The sequence below is a fragment of the Crocodylus porosus genome, unplaced genomic scaffold, assembly GCF_001723895.1.
Source record: "Crocodylus porosus isolate Cpor-Errol unplaced genomic scaffold, CroPor_comp1, whole genome shotgun sequence".
In the NCBI taxonomy this organism is placed as follows: Eukaryota; Metazoa; Chordata; order Crocodylia; family Crocodylidae; genus Crocodylus; species Crocodylus porosus.
In genome coordinates this window covers 762,346-786,034 of record NW_017728886.1, presented here as the reverse complement: position 1 = coordinate 786,034, position 23,689 = coordinate 762,346, and the positions used below count along the sequence as shown (strand labels likewise).

The following is a 23,689-nucleotide window of genomic DNA, read 5'->3' as shown; positions in this document are numbered from 1 at the left end:
GTGTGGGGCTTGGGAATTTTGCAGTGGAGGAGGGGTGGCAATATTAATTGCCACTACTCCACCACCACCAAATTTCCTGACCTGTGGGGAGCCCTGGGGACTCCATGGGACACACTTGGCCCGTGAGCTGGGGATTGAGCACCCCTGGCTTAGGTCATGCAGCAGTCACCCCAGGGTTCCAGGCCTTCTCCCTGTATTCTGCAGTATATCCTTTGGCCCCTGATCAAATCTGGCTCACGGGAGGCTTCTCCCTCCTAGCAAGCCTTTGACTTGCCAGCGCCCAACCAGACTTTACGGCTTAGTGGAGAGAAGCGCCGAGGACACCTGGGGTTCCCTGGGTTTGCCAAGACAGGTCTGCTCTCCCCACAGCAACAGAGCGCCTGCTGCCCCCAAATCACTCTGGTCACAAGACAAACTGCAAAGACAGGACCCTGCACAGGTTTACAGCACAAGACAGAACCTGCTAGGGAACCTGGTGCCAGGTTTGGGGACGGGTACGCAGGAGCGAAAACAGAACCACCTTACTGCTGCCTTCCACCTGGCGCAGCTTCCAGGGGCTCTCTCCGTCTCAAATACCGAGAGCTGATGACGATCCCCTTGGCCTTCCTGGCTGGGTGCCACCTCCTGCCTAAGAATTTGGTGTCTCCTCTTCAGCCTAAGATTTGGGCACGTCCTCCCCACCTGGATCTACCCATCTAATGCGTCTCTTCTCCCATCAGGTCCCCAGAACATTCTCTGCATTTCCCCAATGATCTCCTCCAAATTTCCACCCCCTGCGATGCATATGCTCCTGGGCTGCCCACTGATAGAGACCCAGCTATTATGCTGTGATGCCCTTCATCTCCATGTTAACATCAGAGTGGACCATAAATGAACTGACCATTGTTGTTTAGGTCTCCCTAGATTACTGAAATGCACAGTTTATACCAAATACACTTCATACAAGCACGTAAATGATACGTTTTTCTCATTTCTTTCTTTTCTTTCTTTCTTTTTTTTTTTTTAAAGATTCCCTGAACCTTTTTCTGGGGAAAGGTGTGTGGCATCAAAATCAGATCAATCGATAAATAAAGCAATCCAGATGTGCAACCATCAGGTATGAAAGTTCTCTGTTTTTGAAATAATAAATAAGTAACAATTTTTACCTGGGTGAATAAGAAATCAGATACCAAAATGTGGATATAGGCACCTACGTAGAAGTGATCTAATGGTCAGGGTGGTGCACACCCAATAGCTTCGCTGACTGGAGTGATATCATGGACACTCAGCCTCTCTGAAAAAGGAGTCCACTTGAAGCTAAGAGACTATATGGATTTTGATGACTACCTTTACACACTTGTGGTTGGGAGCAGTTGCCCCTTCAGCTCATTCAGTAGGGTTTCATTGCTCAATTGCACCCTCATTTCCCACTGACCACTGAGCTTTTTAGTTCTTGGATATAATCTATTAGTAGCTACTGTCATTTAGCAAACTAGACTTCAGGTGCAGAACAGACTTCAGTCACCTACACCACCACAAATATCCCACAATCAAAGGGGTGTGTGCAAACATGATCTTGGTGGCTGACCACTGTCCCTGTTCTTGATTCTGCCCCAGGGCTGATAAACATTTGTGATATAGCAGTTGAGATGATGCTTTAGGCTGCTATAAAGTGTGGGGTCAGTAATGTTGGTTTCAAGAGCAAATAACTTAGCAGTACCAATAATATTTTCACATAAAAAGAGCTGAGTGTCTAGCTGTCCAGTTCAAATACAGCTCATAACTCTGTTACCATCTGATGTCTTTTTGTTGGCCTCTGCAAAACAAGCAGACGTCTCTATTCAGACCCTAACGACCAGACATCTGCAATACAGGACACCACCGCTGGCACTACCCAGTTCTCCAGGCTGGGAAGCACAACTGAAAACCTAGACAGACCTAGACTAAAGCAAATTAATTGTCATCTCTCCTCCTTCATCCACCCCAGGGTTAAAGCGTATGAGCATTTCTGAGTGGGAAAGCCTATACCAATGCTTTCTCTGTGGATAGATGGCTTCAAATCTCAGGATCTCAACCATGTACCCATCACTAGTGCTAAAAATCTCAGATGAAAAGAATGAAAATAAAGAAAAATCCCTAAAGAAATTAAAAAGAAAAAAAAAGTAAAATATGAACTATGATGCATTAGCAAAAACATCTGTAACAAGACAGTTTTCTGGGTTGTCACAGTAACTCTTTAAAACATCTGAGAATGAAATCTAGGGCAGGTTAACACTATGGATTAATCTAATTGGCCATTGGGTGTCTCTAACACTCCAAAAAATGGAGGTAGAAGATACTGAAGAGGATGGGTAAAATGCCATAAAACCTTGTTCTCCATAGATCATCATTCAGTTATGATTGCTACAGGGATTTCAGCACATTGCCATACAGGATGCAATTGTAATTAGGTATCCTTTCTACTAGCAGCATATCTGTTCTCTTAGCAGTAGTAACCAGCAGCACACTTATAAGATGGAAACCTCCCTTCTCGAGAGCATGGAGGCAGAAGGGATCTTGGAGTCATTACTGACTCCTAGATGAACACGGGACGACAATGCGAGGTCACGGTTGGCAGGGCTAACCGCACCTTGTCCTGCATCTACAGGTGCATCTCGAGCAGGTCCAGGGAGGTGATCCTCCCCCTCTGTGCGGCACTGGTCAGGCCGCAGCCGGAGGACTGCGTCCAGTTCTGGGCACCCCATTTCAGGAGGGATGTCGACAGCATGGAGAGGGTCCAGAAGAGGCCACTCGCATGGTCAGGAGGCAGCAGGGCAGGCCCTACGAGGAGAAACTGCAGGACCTGAACCTGTTCAGCCTCCACAAGAGAAGGCTGAGGGGGGACCTGGTGACTGTCTATAAACTCACGAGGGGGGACCAGAAGGGTTTGGGGGAGACCTTGTTTCCCCAGCTCCCCCCCGCATAACAAGGAATAACGGCCACAAGTTGCTGGAGAGGAGGTTTAGATTAGACATCCGCAAGAACGACTTCACAGTCAGGGCGGCTAGGAGCTGGAACCGACTTCCAAGGGAAGTGGTGCTGGCTCCTACCCTGGGGGGCTTTAAGAGGAGGCTGGATGCCTACCTGGCTGGAGTCGTTTGAGCCCAGTTTTCTCCTGCCCAGGCGGGGGGTCGGACTTGAAGATCTACAGGGTCCTTTCGACCCAACTTCTGTGATTGTATGAAAATATCCGTGTCGGGGGGGGGTGGGGGTGGGGGTGGAAAAGGAGCTGCACCAGGAATGGAGCAAATCAAACTGACCCTGAGGGACCACCCCCTGCCGTCCCACACAAAGATTAACTGCACTTGTTAAATCCTAGCAGACTGACCTCATGCATCATGCTGCTGTCTGAACAACGGGACAATAAGGAACAAAACAAGCTCTTATTGACACTGCTGGGGGAAAGGCACTATTGTGACCAAGGCTGTTAGCATTTACAATCACTTGCGGAGAGGAAATCCTATTTTGGATGGCGACAAAACTCCCAGGAAGAGACCAATTGTGTAAAGCATTGCACTTCTCCGTTCAGAGAAAGTCTGTTAGTTTTGCTGGTTGCGCCAAGCAGAAACCCCCCTCCACCCCCCAAGGGTGCCAAAACCTAAACCAAAAGCACAACTAAGACTGACAACATGCTCCGTTCCAAGCGAGAAAGGCCTGCAAGCTTCCAATGAAGCGTGGCAGGCACAGGGTTAACCCTAAAGACAGACCCAAGAACAAAAACCTTTTCTTCGAGACAAACTAGCCAGAGCTTCTTTAAATCCAGCCTTCCTCTTTAAGCCTACAAGCCACCTGCGGTCCCGCAGCCCCCGCCATCACTAACTGAGAGGCTGCTGCGAGTTTATTTTCTCCCTTACATCCAAATTTACCCTTTGTCACATCTATTCGAACCTAAGCCGCTGTCAGTCTCCGGAGGTTTGCAGAGCCGCCCACCCTCCTGCTTGCAATCTGTCAAGTCGGTTAGTTCCTTCCCAGCTTGTCTGCCCGCTCCCGGGAGAGGTAAAATTTAGCAACATACCATCACGTGGTAGGTCTCCTCGCTGGGAAGATGGAGTGCGCTGCACATCGCTGACCTCAATTTCTTTTCTTTCCAGTACAGCAGCTTTGCTGGGCTCCATCTCGCTGCTGCTGCTTCTCGGAGAGTTGAGCCTGGCTGTTTCATCGGGGATATTTCTCTTGTCCCTTTTCGCGGCTTCCTCCTCCTCCCTCCCTTTGTCGGGGCCGCTGATTTCAGGGATTTGCTCCAGTTTGCCAAGATACAACCCCGGGCTGCCCAGCTCCTTCTTGCCCAAACCACTGCTGCTCCGCTCTTCTCTCTTCTTGGCAGCTAGCTCCTGTGTGGCCGGGGAGGGATGCTCCTGCACGACCAGGCTGGGCAGCTCTGCATTGTTCTGCTCAGCACCCTGGCTGCCAGATGTTTGTTCTTCTGATACAGTCATTGACCTTTTCATTGGAGCGCTGGGCTTCCTCGTCGCAGGGCTTGGGCTCTGGGTCAGGCTACTATTAGGAGAAAGCAGGCCAGTAGCAAGGTCCTCTCGAACTAGCGGCTCGGGGTATTTATCTGCCAGGTTAAGGGTTAGGGGCACGGACAGGTGGGAGCACTCCGACATGGCACGCCTCATCGCCTTCCTTTGATGAGCGGTTCTGGTCATGAAGATGCCGCCCTCCGTACTGCTCAGCTTCTCGTCCACCTCTTCCTCCATTTCACCGATGCTGTTGAAGCAGCCGCTTTTGGAGTCGTCCTGGGCAAGTTCTATGGTGGTGGTTGGAGGCTCTGGCTTCGGCGCTGTGGGGGAAGGAGGAAACTCGCTCTGGACGTAGTTATCGTTAACGACCCCTATTACACAGTAGCTGGGGGCTCCCTCTTTCTTCGTGCTTGCTTCTTTCGAGACCGAATGGTTCGGCAGGACGGGGTTGAAATTTGGATTCCACACGCTGATCTCCCGCTCCTTCGGGGATCTGCCAGGATCGCTCTCGGACACAGACAGGTTGGGCAGGCTTCGCTCGGGCTGGCACTTGGGCTCCATGCCGCTCTTACCTGCTGCTTTCTCCTGATCAGTGATGGCTTCATTTTTACCCAGCCCAGCGCACGGTCTCTCAGCGCCTTCTTTCCCCAAATGGGAGTCTGTGGTTTTGGGGTTCCCCAAGTTACCCTCTGCAGAAGGAAATGGGTCGGAAATCAAAGACCAGCTTTCAAGGTGACCTGGAGCTGCTGGGTACATTTTGCCCTGCACTTCGATTTCTCTTTTGTCCTTCTGAGCAATTTTCAGTTCTTTGTCTAGTTTTCCTTCAAAGAAGCAGAGCTTATCCTCATCCGTGAAGCCAGCATTTTTAACGAGCCCATCTTTAATCTGTCCCCCTGAGTTCACGTTCAGACCAATCTCGTTAAGCTTGCCCTCAGTCCTCTGCCATTCAAATTCAGTTTTTCCGAAGCCTTTCTGGGTTTCCATGCAGCGGTAGCTTTCAGAAAAGCTATCTGTGTTCTTGGCTTTGCACAACTGGCTGTATTCGGAGAGAGACGCCGGCTGCTTGTTTGAGAGAGACATCTCCGACTGCTTCTCTTTCTCCCGTAGCTGTAACACTACCTACAAGCAAGCAGAGCTTGCAGGCTGCCGGAGCCTGTGACGACACACCATGCCCCCTGTATTCATGATAAAATTCATTCTTCCCCATCCCCCTCCTGCCTAAAGCACTCATTTACTGAACTCAGCCACTAGTCCAAACAAAACGCACCAGTTCGGTTTCTAAAAATCTATTTTTCCCCCTTTCCTAAACACAATGTGGACATTTATCTTGCAAATTAAATTTTTAATTTTTTTCCCCTGTGGAGTTATTCTGATGTGCTTCTAATAACTTCACCAAAACAGATTCTTCTCTGAACAATGCATCTAGAATAATTATACAGGTTTTGCTGCCCACATTTTATGGTTATGGAGAGCTTGCACTGCATTTTTCCCTTGCAAAGAGCATTGTGACAGACTGTTCTTTAACAGGTAACATGGATTTTTTAAAAAATACAAACAGACCAGAACCATTCCTGAGGCTTGCTGGAAAATCCACTCGGTATCATTTCCCCCAAAAAACCCAAAAGGAAACATTTGCCTACCAAAGGCAGAGTTTTGCCATCAGAGGACTGCATTTGATACATACTTCCTGTATCAGCAGAGATCAGGAAAGACACCATTACGGAGAGTTGTTCATTCAAGAAAAATAGTGTTGATCACACGAGTTTAATCCTGAACAAAGCTCGAGACAGAATGGAACGGGACGGGTCTGGAGTGGGTTTGTGGTTCTCAATGCAATGACTTCTGGCAGTTGTCAAAAGCAGTTTATTTCTCACTCACTCCAGGAAATGTTTCCAATATAAATATTTTACTCTCAGAATTGCACACTGCGCGGATCTGTAAGACAAGCCCCCTGAAGTGTAATAAGTGCATAATGCAGCTTTCTCAACATTTCTCTTTCAAACAGCTCTGTGGCAAGAAGTTTCTGGCTCCTACTCGGAGCGAAGATATTACCTTCCTCTGAAAAGAAAAAAATCCTGCCTTTTTCTCTTCAAACTGTCAAGATCATTCAAGGCTTGCAGTTTTGGAAAAGGTTGGAGATGGTGCTGTCCACTGAAGCCATTGATTTGCAATGGCTCAACTTATCCTCTGAGCTACAAATCAGTCTGCTGGGAGCAGGAGCGGTAAGCAATGGGAGGTGAGCGGGGAAGACAGCAAGACTTGATGGTGAACCAACTGCGGGTAAAGGTACAAGGCCAATTAACTGCAGACAAAAAAGACAGCTGGCAAAGAGAAACGGGACTGATTCAAATTCCTCCACCCACCCACCCACCAAGTCCTTCCGCGGGCATCGCGAGCTCCTTCCAGATATGAGTGCAAGAAATGACAGATGCCCCCGAACGAAGGCTTCCAAACTCCGATGTAGTCGAATCAGTGAGCGAGAAGCAGAGCTGTCCAGAGTCTGCTCAATCTGTTACTAACCCGGGATCCTACAGAGCTTTGTTCTTGAGGCATTTTGGCCTTCAAATTCCTCTCAACAATCCTCAGAAGAGAACCAGGTTCGATTCCCAGCACCTCCCTCCCCACCTTAGCCTAGGCAGAGATGCTCCACCCCAGAAATTCAGTGGGACAGATGCACGCTCGCTCCAGCAGCGGATACACACCCCTTTGGACCATTTATATCAGTCTGCGGAACTTTAATTAAACTTGGGCATCAAGGATGGGTCAAAGGGAGGTGATCCAGGGAGGTGATCCTCCCCCTCTATGCGGCACTGGTCAGGCCGCAGCTGGAGTACTGCGTCCAGGTCTGGGCGCCACACTTCAAGAGGGACGTGGACGATATGGAAAGAGTCCAGAGGAGGGCCACTCGTATGATCAGGGTCAGCAGGGCAGGCCTTATGAGGAGAGGCTACGGGACCTGAACCTGTTTAGCCTCCACAAGAGAAGGTTAAGGGGGGACCTTGTGGCCTGCTACAAACTGGTCAGGGGGGATCAGCAGGTATTGGGGGAGTCCCTGTTCCCCCGTGCGCTGCCAGGAGTGACCAGGAATAACGGTCACAAGCTGGCGGAGGGTAAGTTTAGATTAGATATTAGGAGGCGCTGCTTCACAGTCAGGGCGGCTAGGGCCTGGAACCGGCTTCCAGGGGAAGTGGTGCAGGCTCCTAGCCTGGGGATTTTTAAAAGGAAGTTAGATGAGCACCTTGCCGGGGTCATCTGACCCCGGTGCTCTTTCCTGCCAAGGCAGGGGGTCGGACTAGATGATCTACCTAGGTCCCTTCCGACTCTAGCTACTATGAAACTATGAAATTAATACTTTTAAACACTTTACAGGTTTAATTAAAGGAATGTCCAATTTCAACCAGTTACATTTAATTAAATTACACATGATCAACTCCCCAGCAAAACCTGGAGACTCGTTGAAAGTCGTAAAGATTACCTCTAACCCTTGATCCATTCACTCACCGTTACAGGGCGTGATGAAGACCCCAACTAGCAAAGAGAGTTCTGGAATTGCCCCCTCTCTGATGATTGTTTTCCCCAGCGTGGCTGTGGCGTGGCCGTGGCTCAGACACCGTTCAAAAGCGCCTGTCCAGGAGGAATTTCTTCCTCCTTGCTAGCCAGCAGTAAGGAAGAATTGCTGCTTCAGTTTAATTGGGTGGAGATTTGTTTTTAGACCTCAAGCAAGCAAAACTGGAGCTACATTACAACCCCCGAATTCAACCTGCTCCAGACAGATGCTGTGATCCCCGCATTTATCTACTTGCATTTGAATTTGGGATCTGAAATATTCCTATATTTTAAAAACAATGAGTAAGGTACTGTAAATTATACCCATCCGTCATGACACCCTCCAATTAACCAAAATACTTCCACCCACCAGCCCTACTCTTCTCAAAAGAACTAGGCATTTTAAAAAATATTTAATATTCATAGACATCTTGCTACATCGACATCCACATTTGTGTTTTCTTGCATAACTAATGCAGGACTAGAGCATCAATGTGCTAGCCAAAGTGTTTATAACTGCTGTGCTGAAGTGCCTGACTTGTCACGAGATTTCAGACTTAAGTCATTTTATTCCCATCACCTACACTGCTCCCCTTTCACTTCAGTTTATTCGGAAAAGGATTTTAGCAGCTCTTCTCAACTCATCAGTAGGGACCTACTCATATCGCAATTGTGCAGAAATCACAAAATTGGGCGATCTCTGCAAAATCCATGCGGGGGGAAAAAAAAAAAAAAAACTTATTAAAAATAAAATGCTAGCTCCTCCATGGGATCCACCAGTCCTCCCGGCCCACTACAGGGAAGGGCAAAGGGAGGCTCCTGGTGCAAGGCAGGCAGGCTATATGGCTACCGCCCTGCCCCTCGCTCCTGAGTGGCTGAGGGTTGCCCGTCATGCAGCCCTGTCCATCTCCACCAATCAGCAATGAAGGGCGGGGCCACATGACAGACAGCCCTCAGCCAATTGGCAGCAAGGGGCGGGGCCACTGGCCACAATAAGCCCTTGAAAATGGCAGCCAGACCCACGATCTGCCCATGATATCGCCAAGGTGCCTCCTCCAGCTGGGCAGACCCCGACTTACCGGTGATCCGGTACTGTTCTTCACCAGCTGAAAGCCGGCTGCTAACGTTTTCTAATGGTCAGAGCACCGTTTTCAAGCTCTAGCAAGCCATGAAGAGAATCATTGGTTAAATTAGGCAGAAAACAAAGCAAGCAAGATAAAATAAGGTGGCAGGATCTGACTTCACAGTCACTTGGGGTAGAGAGGAATGCTTTATGCCACTGGGAAGCAGACCAATCCCCAATCTAATAGGAGAAAATACTCTGGAATAGATCTCATGCAGCGGCCCTTAACCAGGGTGCTATGAGAGCCTTTCAAGGGTGTCCTGGGGCAGGCAGACTCCTGCTGGCATCAGGATTATCTGATAAACCTAAAGCAGGCAAGAGTGCTTAATCCCGACACAAGCCCTCCCCATCCCACCTTGTGCGCTCCTCCCAGAAACGGAGACGTACGGGACAGCTCCTCTTGGCCTTGACAGACGCATCATCCCAGCTGAGAACTGCTGAGGCAAGCCAAGGCAGCACAACAGTGGCTCTCAACTGGGGATGACACCAAACTAACTCATGGAGGACTGAGAACCACTGCTTTAGTGATTTGCAACACATCAGACCCACAAATTGTCACCGGCTTGGACCGCACTACTTTTTTGTTATGGGTCCAAAATAAAATAAAGTCCTGGACCTTGAAGCAATGTAAAGCAGGTAAAATTAAGGCACTGTCATCCTCCCTCATGTTCCCACCCTCTAGGATCTCGTGAGCTTCACGCCACACTCGAAAAGAGAGACATCAAAACACACTCAAGACGGTCCAAAAACTGCTTTGCCCCAAGGCCGAATAGCTCCGGCCTAACGAGTACATTATGAAGACTTCACAGGGCAGAACGTAGGTGACCAGCTCATGAATGGCTGTTTTCATTCCTTTCCAAACGAGATGGATGCCATGCAGCATACTTAATGCTACTCGAGAAGTTACGTTCAAGCAGCTACTGGCAGCAATACCGAGTCGTGCAGTGCCCTACCATGCAAAATTAAGAGCCAAAAGCCAGAGTTTTTGCTTTGATCTTCTCCTTTTAAGTTTTAGGTTTTTTGTACATTGGTTGATAAGTGCAATTTATTATTTGGATCCTGGCAGAAAACCCCCATTTATCCCAGAAAGTGTCAGCTGTCAATCAGGATTTAATAATCTTATACAGCAGCTACTATTCTGAAAGGACAAAATAAAAACAGAAAGAGCCCAACTGCTTCAGCACACGCTGTGCAAACCCTGGAAGGACGACCTGCTGCAGTCACCGATAGCTCGCTGTCCCAGAACAGGCGGGCGACCTGCCGTTCCTTCTCCCGTGAAGCCCCTTGGTAGCTTAATTCAACACATACCTGTCCTTGTTTCAGCATACACAGTCCTTTCCCTCTGATTTCCATGTGCATTTATAACCCCCTGAAGCCAAGCCAACATGCTAAAACCACCCTCGTTCTCTTCCAAACACATTTTTCCTGAGCATTTCTTGATGTATCCCTTTTCAGGCTAAAAGAAGCACGTTTCTTCCTGCCACACCTAGGCCAGAAATCATGGTCTAACGACTAAAGCAAAAGATGGGAGTCTTGAGACTTAAATTGTGTTCCCAGATCTGCCACTGCTTTCTTTGTGGCCTTAAATTCCATATTTTATTTATATATATATAAAAAAAATCAGGTGTTGCACTGGAAGAAAACCTGCCATTCTGCAATGAATGGCCAAGCAGGAAAGGGTAAGTGGATAAAATCCCAAGCCTCCCTGCTTATTCACTGATCCCTCCGTTCTCTCTCAAGACAGATATAGGAATTTTTGGAGGTGTAAATTCTGCATTTCACAATCCCCATCACTCCCCATGGCTTTCCTGTTATGTGCCAGACAAAAGCAGCAAGATATCTGTGAGCTGCAGCCAGTCAGACTTCAGTGATGCTTCAAGGCACAGAGGGGGCTTACTGCCCAAGCCCTCTCTCCCTTCCAATAGTGAGCATATCTCCTTAGGGAGATGGCAACTGGCTTGCATTTAGTCTATAGAATTTATCCACCATAAAATGACAAGAGCGATTCTATTGATGAGGCTGGCAAAAAAAACAAGTGAGCCCTATGTACTAAAATAAGTTTCCTTATGACATTAGAAAACCCAAACAGATGTGCAGACATCAGCATCTTCAGCTGCTTAAAGATGTTTTGAAGTTTCTATTGTCTCTCTGGCTTTAAAGTACAATTTTCCAGCAAAGATGGACCTTTCAGTTCAAGAAACTGCAAGGAATTGCTGTTCATTTTACTAGGACTTTTTGGACAGGTGTACAACATGATTACCAAGGCTCTTATAATGCCAATACCAAAGCAGACCAAGGTCACTATATATCAATACATCACAAGCTAAAGCCCAACATGCAAGCTTCCATCCTCAGCAGATGAATCAGTCTCATGTTTCTAGTCCCGTTTTGTTCCTGAAGCTATTACTTATCCCGTTTAATGCCTTTTTCTTTTCTTTTTTTTTTTTTTAAATCTAACACGATTGTTTCTATGCAGTCCTTTGCACTGGTTACCAAGGCAACACCACTCTCCAGGATGATGAACAGCTCCTTGCCAGCTTGTCCAAGTGACACGATCATTAATTAAGTGGTATTACCAATAACAGTCAATGATCGGTTTATCAGATCCATCAAGAATATACTCCTTCATAATAAAAGCCAAGCCCGTAAAATTGCAATTTGGATAATCACTCAAGCGGAGGCTCATACAGACACATACCTCCTGCTGTTCGAGCAACCATTCATCGCACATAAAACAAACTCATTAAAACACTGCCGCGTGGTATCTGCAGCCTGAACTCACACGCCTTGTTTCTTCCCACACTTTGCAAGAGGTCAAGAAGTAGACGTGAACTTTCAGTAATCAAACTAGCATTGCTTTAAAGCAAAGCCATAACATTTAACAGGTGCCTGGGAAAATAGTCTGCTGCTACCCATCTGAGGCAGGGAATTTATCAAGCCTGACTCATTTTAGAGCCTGTAGGAAAAATATTTAAAAATCCCCAAGAGGAGCAAAAACAAAGCGTCTCCTTACTTAATTCCAACATAAAACAGCTTTCATGAAAAAGCGTCCCTACAGCGGTTTGCAACTGAAACGCTGCAACATGGGGCTAGTGAGAAAGCCTGAGCTGAGGAGTGGGATGGAAACCAAACAGCTTCATTCTCGCTATCTGGACCGGGTGTCGTACAGGCGACCAACAAACGAGCAGATAAAGTTAGTAGGAAAAGAAATATTTTAAGTTTTGTTCTACTGGTATCCACCCCCCCACTGATCCACTGTCATTTTGGCCCGTTCTCAAAAAAAACCGCATGGGCCAGAGAGCTGTTGAAGGGGCGAAAAGGAAGAACATCTACCGGGCAAGGCGGAGGCGCCGTCCAGCTGCACTGGCCCTCGGCACGCGGGAGCGCGCGCCGCCCTCCGCCTCCCGGAGGCTGCCAGGGAATAAAGCCTCAAGATGCAAGCGCTTTGCCACGTCCATAGGGACCTCTCTCGTGGCGAGAGAAAACAATTTTCGTGGCTTGGTCAGGGCCCGAAGAGTCGATTTCGTGGTCGTTTCATGGTGGCCCCGCCCCTCAGCACTGATTCGCGGAGAGGTCCCACCCTTCGGCACTGATTGGTGGAGAGGCATGAGGGGGCAGCTGCCCCTTTGCCTGCTCCCCCACCAGCCCGTGCCCGCCCCTCCCGGGTGGGCTGCGAGGCTGGGCCACAGCAGCAGCAGCGAGGCCCGCTGGCTACTGCTCGGGAGCCAGCATTTTCTTTTTTGGTTGATTTCCTATTAAAAATGGCAATGGCCACAATTTCATTTATTTTTTAAAAATATATATTAATTTTTTTAAAAACACAGATTACCATTCTTCATGGTTTCCATGAAAAACTGCAAAGCCACAATTTAAGTCGGTCCCTACTCATATGTGCCCAGAAATGAAAAGGCCCCATATGAACCATCACTCCCCTGTCTCCTACATACACATGCATTTTTCCCCCCATCCCAAAAAGCTTAGGGTAAAAAAACGTGACTCTCAACTGAGAGCTTGGACAGGGGAATGGGAAAAGCAAAACTAAATGTGAAGTTGCAAGATTAATATCCTGAGACTCCAGCTTTTGCTTTACCTTGAGATGCATGTTCCTGAACAGCCTGGGTCAGATATAGGACAAGCCGTCATGGGTACAAGGTACAAGAAAAAGCCAGACGGTTTGCACACAAATGAACATACTCTTACCAACCCTGAGAGCTATAACTCCCCCTCCCCACCACACAGGAGACGTAGAAGTATTTGGGTTGGCAAACACGAACAAAGTTTAGAGAAATTACAAACCTGAAGAGATTTGCCTGCACCAGCATTAAGAGGACACCAAGTACCCAGTTATTTTCTGGAGGCAGAAATCACTGAAAGAGCTTTTGAAACTAAACTACTATTTTTTTAATTTAAAGAACAAGAGTTGCTCTAAATAAGACAGAAGCTTCTTGTCTCAACAGGACTGAATACAAACCCACAAGCGTGCAGATATAGGGGGAAGAGAGAAGACGACAAAGGCTCTGTTACATATACACAGCAGAGTTTCTCTTCTGTAATGCAACACTTGCCTTGTGTTGCCCTGTGCAACTTGCTGCCACCAGATACAGAGGCCAAACACGTGTAACCATTTTATTAGCAAGAACATCTCCAGCTCTCCAAGGCATGCTAATGAATGAGAAGCCACCACTCTTCAGGATAAGCTAAACTCTAATTGCTCATTGGTTTGAAGAAATGCCTTCGAGTCACGGGTGAAGCATACCTGTCCAAGACGGGGGCTCCAACACATTCCCACGGGGTGCCGTCACAGGTACGGACACATGAATTCGAGTCTTCCTCCAGACTCATGCCAAAGGCCGCCCACTTAATCACCCCAGCTATAAAGGAGCACCCAGTCGTTCTAGCTGGAGAAGCAAAGGCACCTGAAGGCGAGGCTGGCCATGCTCCATCCCTTGCACTGCCACTGGCTACACAGCCTGGTCCGTCTCACCCACCCCAACGAGCCTCCTATGCTCAAGGCAGACCTCTGACTGTTTCTTGAACTCTTTAATCAAATTTCTGATGCCGGCTAATTTTGCAGATCAGCTGCTGGTGGGAACACAACATTAGTCTGGCACAGTACGGCACGATTAAGGCCACTAACAAAACGCAAGTATGCATTTTATTATAAAGCATTTGTGCACAGAGTTCTTGTGCTCGAGGTCCTGAGGTGGCAGTAATTTCAGTTACATCGCCAGGTGTAATTATGTCTTTATATGGTCCCAAAACCCATTGTGCTCCGTGCCTCACCAAGCTGATATCAACTATAACCCGTTATAAACTCAGAGCAAGTCACAGCAGAGAGTTATAAACCATTAAAAGTGCATGTGAGGGGAGTTATAATGGAAATGCTAACAGACTTAAGAGCATGAATGGCACCACTATAATTCAGCGCTGCCAGGAAAAGAAAACATTCAACAAAAGGGCATCATTGTGGCTACTGAACAGAAGCAAACATTGTAATTAAATAGGGGTGGCTCTTTTGGCTGCCAAACATATTTTATTTACATAGGAGGGATGTAAAACTGTCAGATTAAAAAATGGGCATTATGTTACGCATCAAGAGATTATGCCAATGATGGGTATTGGTGAGTGCTGTGAAGACAGCTGGCTGTCATCAGCTAAAGGAACGGGTACTGGAAGGATTCCAGTGGAGGGCAGCGAAAGGGAATGGGACGAAAGCTTCTGAAAAGGGAAGGATGCTAAGTAAGAGACCAGCACTTCAAATCCCTGTCATTGTTCTGAAGCTTAATAATCAGCGTTATTATTAACCACCCTGGTGTGCAATAAGTGGCTCAGTTTCAAGCTAGCACTGAGACAACCTGGTCAAGAATGGGGTACCATTATAATAGATGCTGCAAAAACGGATGGGATAGCCCTGGTCCCAAGCTGACACAATCCAAGTGCGGGAGGCCAAGCTGCAGGTGGACATGAACAAACACAAGGGCTAAGAAAGACCATTCAGAATATATTGTTTCTGAAGCCAGAGGATAGAGATCAGGTTTTTTCTAGGAAGCCTGGAGTGGACACAGATACCAGCAGAGCATAAAAGCTAAGCAAGAGAAGGGAAAGGGAAAGCAATACTGTCTGGAAGTCCTGGGGCAAAATGGCTCAATAGTGGGAGAAAAAAAAACCCCAAAAAACTCAGTCCAAGTGATACTACTGCCATCATTACTATTAAGTCAACTGCACCATCATCAGTAAGAGTATGCGCCTGGAAATACCTACATGATTGAATTCCTTGCATATCATCTACTACTACCAGTAATTCCAGCCAGAAAGCAGCAGAAAGGTTGCTCTAAAATCCTGCTGGGAAAACAGCATTTCTTGTCTAATAACATGGATCATCAGCGTGGCAGGTTTGGGGTATGAAGTTAACTGCTCAGCAGTATTGAAGACGTGAACCGGGTTTCCAGAGTAACCTGGCATGTTTCTATTAACGGCAGTAATAAGGAGCCAATGCACAAGGAGCAGAATTCACATTGCACAGGCAGTCGCGGATCTGACATTTCCCAAACCCCAACAGTGCAAATTTGCAATCGAAAGCACGGGGTTTTGCATATAATCCATGTACAATGCAACCAAGGACAATACAGAGCTGCAGCTGCCACACCGTCCAAGACAGATACTGTATGAAAAGCTCCTGTGGGCAGGCATGAAGCTTCATTCCGCGTTTCATAAAGCCACAGCACTACCTAAACATTTCCATATAATCTAGAGGGAGGCATCCCATTGTACTGTAGTATATACAAAAGTAATAACCCACAAAAATAGGCACTTTAAATTTCAGTTCAGCAGAACTTCTCAGAATAGCAAATCTGGGTTTACCGGAAGAAGGAACATGAATGGATACAGGCAGGAAGAACAAGAAGTGCAATGTGGATAGTAGATATCTGATCCAACATTAAAAAAATGCAGCTATATATGACAATGCACAGGGATGGTAGAATGACCTGAGGGACATTTAAAACCATTCAAAACCTTACTTTTGAGATCTGTATCACCCTCAGGAACACCTGAAAATAGCCTTTTTTTTTTCTTTTTTTTTTTTTAAAAAAAAAATTACAGTTGAGCAAAACCACTCTATATAGCTAGGTTGGCAATACTTAAGACACTTCTGCAGCATCTTTTTTTTAAAGATTTGACAGTACAAAATTAAATGCTACAGGAAGTAAAGCAGAGTACAGGAGCTAGGTTTATGGTCAGAGCGTCCACTCCTACACTAATGGGCAAACAAGAGCACTTACTGTATGCCATTTCCAAACGCAGACCCTTCATCTCATTGATAAATGTTTTTAACATAAATTTATCGGTTTGCATGGTTTGGATCTGATTGCTTGACATCCTGCCATCCATCCTAAGCTGATTTTGCACAAAATCTTTTCTTTGCACTATGGAAAGACCTACTTTTTGTAGGAATTTATTAAACGGTTATTTCATTCATAGTTAGAGGATGTAGATGGAAAGAGCAAGACAAACACCTGGACAAGCGCCAGCCCAGGGAGCCTGCCTCTTTGTCCCTAGACTGTCCCACACTTTACTGAAAGCTACATTTTGTCACTCAGCCGGATGTTGTGCAGTCACCATCAGATTGCCTACAGCCATGCCAAAGGCCAGATCCACCGCTCAAGCCTTCCTTGCCAATCCTGTACCCGACAGCCTGTGCATTCAAACTGGGGTGAGGAAAAAGTGTCAGCAAACACTTCCAAAATAATCTCAGTTGCTCACAGCTTCTCAAAAAGGGAACTGCAAATCTCTCAAGTGCTGCTCGGTGTAGTCAAGAATGTGGGCAAACGTGATTAATTAAAAACCCTGTTACTGTATATAGTACCAGCTTGACAATGCAACCTGCACATCAGTCTTCACATGAAAGATTCGGCATTGCACTGGGAGCCCTTTGATGCGCTGCGCGGTTTACAGCAAGACTAAACTTGTGCAACATCTTCAAGAAGGTTTCTTTTTTGCTGTAATCCCATAGCTTTAAAAATTGGCCTTCTCTATATCGCACTTTGCAAAGGGAAAGAAAGCAATTTGAGCATATCACAGTAAGTGGGTTTGTTCGGTTTCTAAAGATGCTGCCTAGAGCATTTTCTCTCCTTTTGTACATCATGCACCAAAGAACAATATTCAAAGGGCACAAGTTCATGCACAGCACACCACTTTACCAAAATAGAACTACTTGGGGTTACGAAACACTCATTAAAGTTACAAAACCTCTCCAAACCCCGACCAGAACAGTAAAGCTGACTTCGGCTCCACATCTGGTATGTTAGTGACTGCATCATGCAAGCTGACAAGGTGGCAGTCTACGGACGGAGAAACAGGGAATTTTCAAGCCTAAGGACAAGGCAAAAATCAGAACGACAAGGCAAGGGTGAGCTTTGCCAGGTTACTTCATTAGATTGGAATCGGCCGATAAGATGGGACAGACACCTCATTTCTAACGAGGTCTGTAGTTGTCAGAAGCCCCCGGGAGTTGTTTTGCTTTCTCTTTTTAAACATATCTGCCTGTACACACAGCAAGTAACTGAAGTCTGGACGTTAGCCCCATATCAACCCTAGACCTACAGGGCCGGAACCGTGACAAGTTCTATTAATCCTCCCCAAAGCGCTTCGAGACCTGAGAAGTCTTAAAATCGCATCAGTGTGATTACTGCTTTACCAAAGCTGGCAGAGTCAAGTTAGTGTCTAAAGTGGTCAGCAAAAACCACAACGAAATACGGATTTCTCCATCTACCAAAGATCGGTAGGAATGTTTCCCGCTGTCAAAACAGGCAGTGCCCTGCTCTCCACTGGCGTAAAACACGTGGTCTGCCAGGTGGTTCACCTGAAAACATTTTCCCCTCGACCAAACAGCCCGTGTCCAGGCCAGGCCAGAACTCCTGGGCAGGTCCTGCAGCATGGCCAGGTGTCATTTACAGCCCCCGGCCGGAGGAACGCAATTGGCACCGGGACACTCAAAGTACAGTTTAATTTGCAGAGTTACGACACACACGGGTAAGGTTAACTTGGAAGGCCGCACAAAGAAACGGAGCACTGGAATTGAAACCAATACTGTCGATTCTTCGAACTCTGGGAATTAGCACCGTGAGACAGGCAAGCAGAACTAACAGCCTTTTAAGATCAGCCAAAAACAGTCATGCCATGTTTATTTGTGCCACGAAGGATTAACAGTTATGTACTCATGCCAACGCACTGACAAGTAGCAAGGTCTTGCACGCAAGCTGTCTGCGTTACTGCTGCTAGCTCAAATCACAAGCACACACCTCTTTCGTGCCGTTGCCGGTTCATACCGTTGGTTTTCAGCTGCCTTTGCTTCTCTCGCTCTTGGACAGCAGGCCTGGGTGGTGGAGCTGGAAGTCCTCTCGATTTTGTGGGTCTCATGTAGCCTTTAATCTGTTCTGTAGCTTTGACTTTCTCTTCTTTCTTCTTCTCTTTCACCACTTTTTGTCCAGATCCAGCTACTTTTTTCTGCATCAAGTCTGCAGGCTTATCCTTTTCAGGCTTCAAGGCTCGGCCATCCTTCAGGCCAGCTTCCAACTCAGCCGCACCATCCTCCCGGGGGGGTTCACAATGGCCCTTCACTGCATCAACGGGACTGACGTCTTCTGGCGGGGCACCTCTCCCAGCTGCGTGGGCAGCGTCGGCTACCTCTGCCTCGTTTCCTGACCCACGCGAGCTCTCAGGGAGGCTTGGTTCACTCAGCCCAGTTCCTTCAGCTTTGTTCTCTACCAAGGCTGCAGCTAAAACCGCTTCCGCTTTGTTTTCCCACAGCATCGGACACTCGGGAGCCACAGACCCAAGACCCTTCTCAACAACAAAGCCAGTTCCTCCCACTTTGTCCGTCACTTTGGCACCTGGAAGAACCGTTTCATTTTTTGGGTCTGCCTCCTGCACTACAAGATCCAAGGAAGTGTGCTCACTCTGCTTTTTGTCCGTGATACTTATTTCTTTGTCATCCTTTTCTGCCAACGTGGGCACGTGCACGTCGTCCCTTCCTACCTCAGCGTCCTGATCAACTCTACAACCCGGGGAAAGCGGTTTCCCTGTCACCGCCCTGTCAGCGGCGGTTTCTTGGGCTTTGTCACCCTCGGTGCCTGAACTGGAAGCCTCTGCTCCAGCCCCTTTGCTTTCCAGTTTGACAGGATGCTCGTATGGTTTCTGCTTATATTTCCCCTTTTTATCCCTGGTCCTGGACTCTCTGCCAGTGTCCTCCAAGGCTACTTCAGGGAGAGGGAGCACCTTGCTTCTTCCGTCCTCTGCTGGATGCTCTGGAAAGCTACTTTCAAGCCCTTGATTTTGATCAGAACAAACTTTGCTGGTTTGGCCAAAGCTAGCTGCTCCAGCCTGCGTGAATGGTGCGAACAAGTCCACTTTATCATCCCAAAGCATCTGATGCCCAGGTGGAAAGTTTCTGATATTTCTGTTTTCATCTACAAACCCCATTTCCTCCATCCTATACTCCAGCTCTGCAACAAGGGGAGGCTGCACATGTCTCTTGTCTGGCTTAGTCTCCACAACTGGCCGGTCCGAGGCATTTTTAACTCTTTTGTTTTTTCCCTCACTCCCCCTCTTTTTAGATTTATCAGTCACCAGTCCTGGACTGGGATCTGCCACGGCTGGATACTCGAAAAGAGTAAATCCTGCCCCCTTGATCTTTTCTGGGCAAGGGACTCCTGTCATTTTGTCACCTGTCTCTGCACCGCTGCCAGAAAGCCCGGCTGCACCTGCCCTAGGCTGCAGAAAGAATGGCTGCTCTAAACCAGCCTCAGCTTTTGCACCTTTCCCCTTACCATCTAATTCGGTTTTTTCCGCTTCCAGCAGCATAATGGGAGCTTGAACTTTAGCCGTATCAGTTAAATCCTCCAGCAGACTCTCTAAAGCAGCAAAATCAACCTCCTTGACCTTACCAGTAGCATCTACCTTCTCTGCCATCCCGGGACTTTTGCCTTGGTCCATCTTTGCCTCCAGGGCAGCATGAGGCTCAGGCCTGCTCTCAACTTTTTTGCTTTTTACACCGACAGCCTTTTTCTTAGGTTTTTCAGTCATCACTTCTGGAATGGGAGCGTGTGCCTTAGCTATATCTGTCCTATCCTCCACGAGGGGCTCTAACACAGCAAAATCAGGCTCCTTGCCCTTCTCTATGGGAAGAGTTTCTTTACTTTGGATGACCATCTCTGGCTTTGCTGTGTCCATTTTAGGATCTGAGGGACCCAAGTTCTCACATAAGCTTTTGCCATCACTTCCCTGGATTTTAGGTTTCTCCTGCACCGGTTCAGCAATAGGAACGTGCACCTTGGCTGTATCTGTCAAACTCTCCAGCGGGCACTCTGCTCTACTCGAGTCAGACTCTTTGCCTCTATCGGCAAAGGCTGTGTCTTTAGGTGTTTCAGCTGTCTGCACTACAGCAGGAAGGTTACGTGCCTCTACCTTAGTTTCCAGAGAAAGAGCCTGCTCAAAAGCACTTCTGTCACTTTTTTTCCTTCTCCCATCACTCCCCCTCTTCCTAGGTTTGTCCACCACAGGCATCGCACTGGAACCTGTCATAGGCAGTTGCTCTAATGCACCAAATTCAGAATCCTTGTTCTTCTCCATCATACTTCCTCCCTTGGTTTTACCGACTCTCTCGGCACTAGCAGGAAGTCTGGCTGCATCCGTCTTCGCCTCCAAAACAAAGGTTTGCTCTGACAAGCTCAAGTCACCTTTTCCAGCAATATCCTCTTGCCATTTTTCAGCTACCAGTGTAGTGGGACCTTGTACCTGAGTTGCATCTGTGCCGCCTTCCAGCAGATGTTCTACGGTAGTTAAACCACTTCCCTTGCTTTTATTATCAAAACTTATTTCTTTAGTTTTGTCATCTGTCTCTACGACAGCAGACAGACCACTGGGGTCTGCCTTTGCCTCCAGAAAGATCGGCTGTTGGAAATAAGTCTTTTCAACCTTTTTGCTTTTTCCATCACCGGTCCTTTTCTTTGGCTTGTCTGCTGCTTTTGGAGCACTAGGATAAGTTATCTTCTCTAATAAATGCTCTGCGGTTTCCCTCCCTCTCTCAATAAAGCTCGAGTCTTTAGTTTTGTCATCTGTCTCCACTACAGCAGTAACTTTGCTGGTATCTGTAGCCTCCAAAAGACCTGGTAGCTCAGAGGAAGTTTTGATCTTCCTGCTTCTCCCTTCACCACCCCTTTTTTTGGGTTTGTCCGTCACCACGGCTATGCTGGGGTCTGTCACAGTCCGCAGTTCCAATGCAGCAAACCCAGTCTCCTTGCTTTCATCAGTGACATGTGCCCCCATAGCTTTGTCACCTGGTTGAGCAGGAGCAGGGAGTTTGACTGCATCAGTCTTGATCTCCCAAAGGCATGGCTGCTCTGAAAAACTGATGCCAGCCTTCCTGCTTTCCGCAGCAGCATCCTCCTTGGGTTTCTCTTCTACCAGTGGTAGGAAGGGTCCTTTGGTTATGTCTGTGGTAGCCTTCAATAACTCCTCTGAAGTGCTAACGCCAACCTGCATGCTTTTAACAGAGGAATCTGCTCCTTCAATTTTGTCAACTGTCTTCAGCACATCAGGGAGTTCAGTCACCTGTGCCTTGGTGTCTAAAATGGCGGCCTGCTTGGAGATCCCATTTTCAGCTTTTTTGTTTTTTCCATCACTACCTTTTTTCTTTGGTTTCTCATCCATCAAAGCCCCACTGGGAGTTTGAATTTCACTTGGAACAGTCACATTTGCTTCTCCAGCCTTGGGAGATGTGTATTTAGCCTCCTGACTTTTATGAGAAGGGAAGATTTCTGCAGGTTTGGCCTCTGAAGGACTTTCCACTTGGTTTAGACTGATGCTTTCTGAAAGAGGTGCCTTGAGGTCAGAATACTCCAACTCTTTATACTCTTTCTTTTCGTTTTTACCAACAGGACTTCTCTCCAAAGGCTTGAGCTGGATCGGTGCTGAGCTGGGTTCCCCCATTTTAGTCTGTTCTGTTTTGCACCCTGGCTGCTCCGAGGGTACCCGTTTTCTTCTGCCTTTGGATTGCAGCATCAAGCTGTCATCTTTCATTTCCTCCGCTTTGACAGCTTCTCCAGTTTTTGCATGCAGTGGGTGTTTAAGTGGTTCTTCCTGCTGCCCTGCTGCTGAACCAGAGACCACATCTGGATTATCTAAGAAGCAGCTTTTGCTTTCTGTTTTCGTATTCCTCGCCATGTCAGAAGCTCCCATTCCTTGCCACTCCCCTGAGACAGTCAAGTGCTCTCCAGTAGGTAGGGGGAAGAACACCTCTGGCTTTTGCGGTTCAAGAACAAGTGGAGGAGCCTTGAGACATTTGGAAGCCCCTACATTTTCTTCCCCCAGCTCTGCTGTTCTCGGCTGCTGGCTCCTCTTTTGCTTTGGTTTCTTCTTCTTCTTCTTTATAATCACTGGAGAACCTTCAGAATCCCAGCTCTCTCTCTGCACGTCTCTCTGGCTGTCCACGAACTCGGATGGCACGCTAGATAGCTGTCCAGCTGCCTTTTTGTGTGGCGTTCTGGTTCGAGGCGGCATTCCAGTGACGTATCCACATTCTGCCACAGAAAAAGGGTCAGTGCTCTTCTGGTGAGGGAGACCTACTAGAAGCTCCTCTGGGACATCTGCAAAAGGCACTGTTCTGCCAAACCTGCGTTCACTTGATTTGCTAGCTTGCCTTACTTGTGCAGTAGGTACACCTGCAATACAGGAAGTGTGCTCAAGTACCAGAGCAGCTATTTGGTAAAGTCTGGTTTTAGGCAACCTTTTTTTTTTTTAATAAAACAAAAGACAAACAGGTCCCATCTGTCTTATGTGCAGAACTTTTAAAACACAATAACCCCAAATCCATTTCAATAGTGCTGTTTAAAAGAGCTAGACTTACATAGCACTTATGTTTATTTTCTACTACTAGTAAATCAAACAGATCAATGTAACGAAGATGAAATTTAAATAAGTGGTTTTTGATCCAGTAAGTGGTCAACTCCGCCCCCTCCCCCCAAAAAAGTTTTGTAGTCAGAAATTACCAGTTTAAGAAAGGCATTAAGAATCTGTGTTGTCTTAGCAAGGCAAGACAGCAGAGACACTAGTTAAACCCTTCTAAGTTTGAAAACTTTCCGTATTGAGGTAAACTGTAGTTCAGTGAAAAGCAAGACTGAAATTAGAGGAGTTGTATGCAATGGAAAGAAACAAAGGCTAAGCAATTTCCCCACAAGACTCATAAAACAGTAGAAGACAAAACCTCTGGCTAAATGAAAACTGTCTGCGGTAATCAGGTGTAGACAGCACTAGTTTCTTCCATTACAAGACAGAGTTTAGAGTAGGTCTCCATCATTTCTTACACAGCCCTGGCCCAAAAAACAGCTGCCAGTCAAAAAAGTAAGCAAATCTAAGCTCAACGGAGGGGTTGGGTTAAGAGAACAGAAAGAAAATTGCTTTCCTTTGATAGCTATGCAACTCAATTTGGAAAAGGGATTTACCATAAATACTATTTTATTGGGAAAAAAACCAAAAACAAATC

The 23,689-nt window shown here is 47.1% G+C and overlaps 1 protein-coding gene across 8 annotated transcripts in view; it reads right to left on the bottom strand.

The window, feature by feature from the left end:
- Nucleotides 1-23,689, bottom strand: part of LOC109305793 (titin-like) — a 74,382-nt gene that overhangs the window by 47,776 nt on the left and 2,917 nt on the right. For 7 of the 8 annotated variants that reach the window (XM_019528923.1, XM_019528932.1, XM_019528949.1 and 4 more), the window contains exon 4: nt 18,450-22,868. In XM_019528923.1, coding sequence (XP_019384468.1) covers nt 18,450-22,868 — 4,419 coding nt within the window. The remainder of the gene's footprint in view (nt 1-18,449; nt 22,869-23,689) is intronic. The other variant, XM_019528914.1, reaches the window with a different exon arrangement.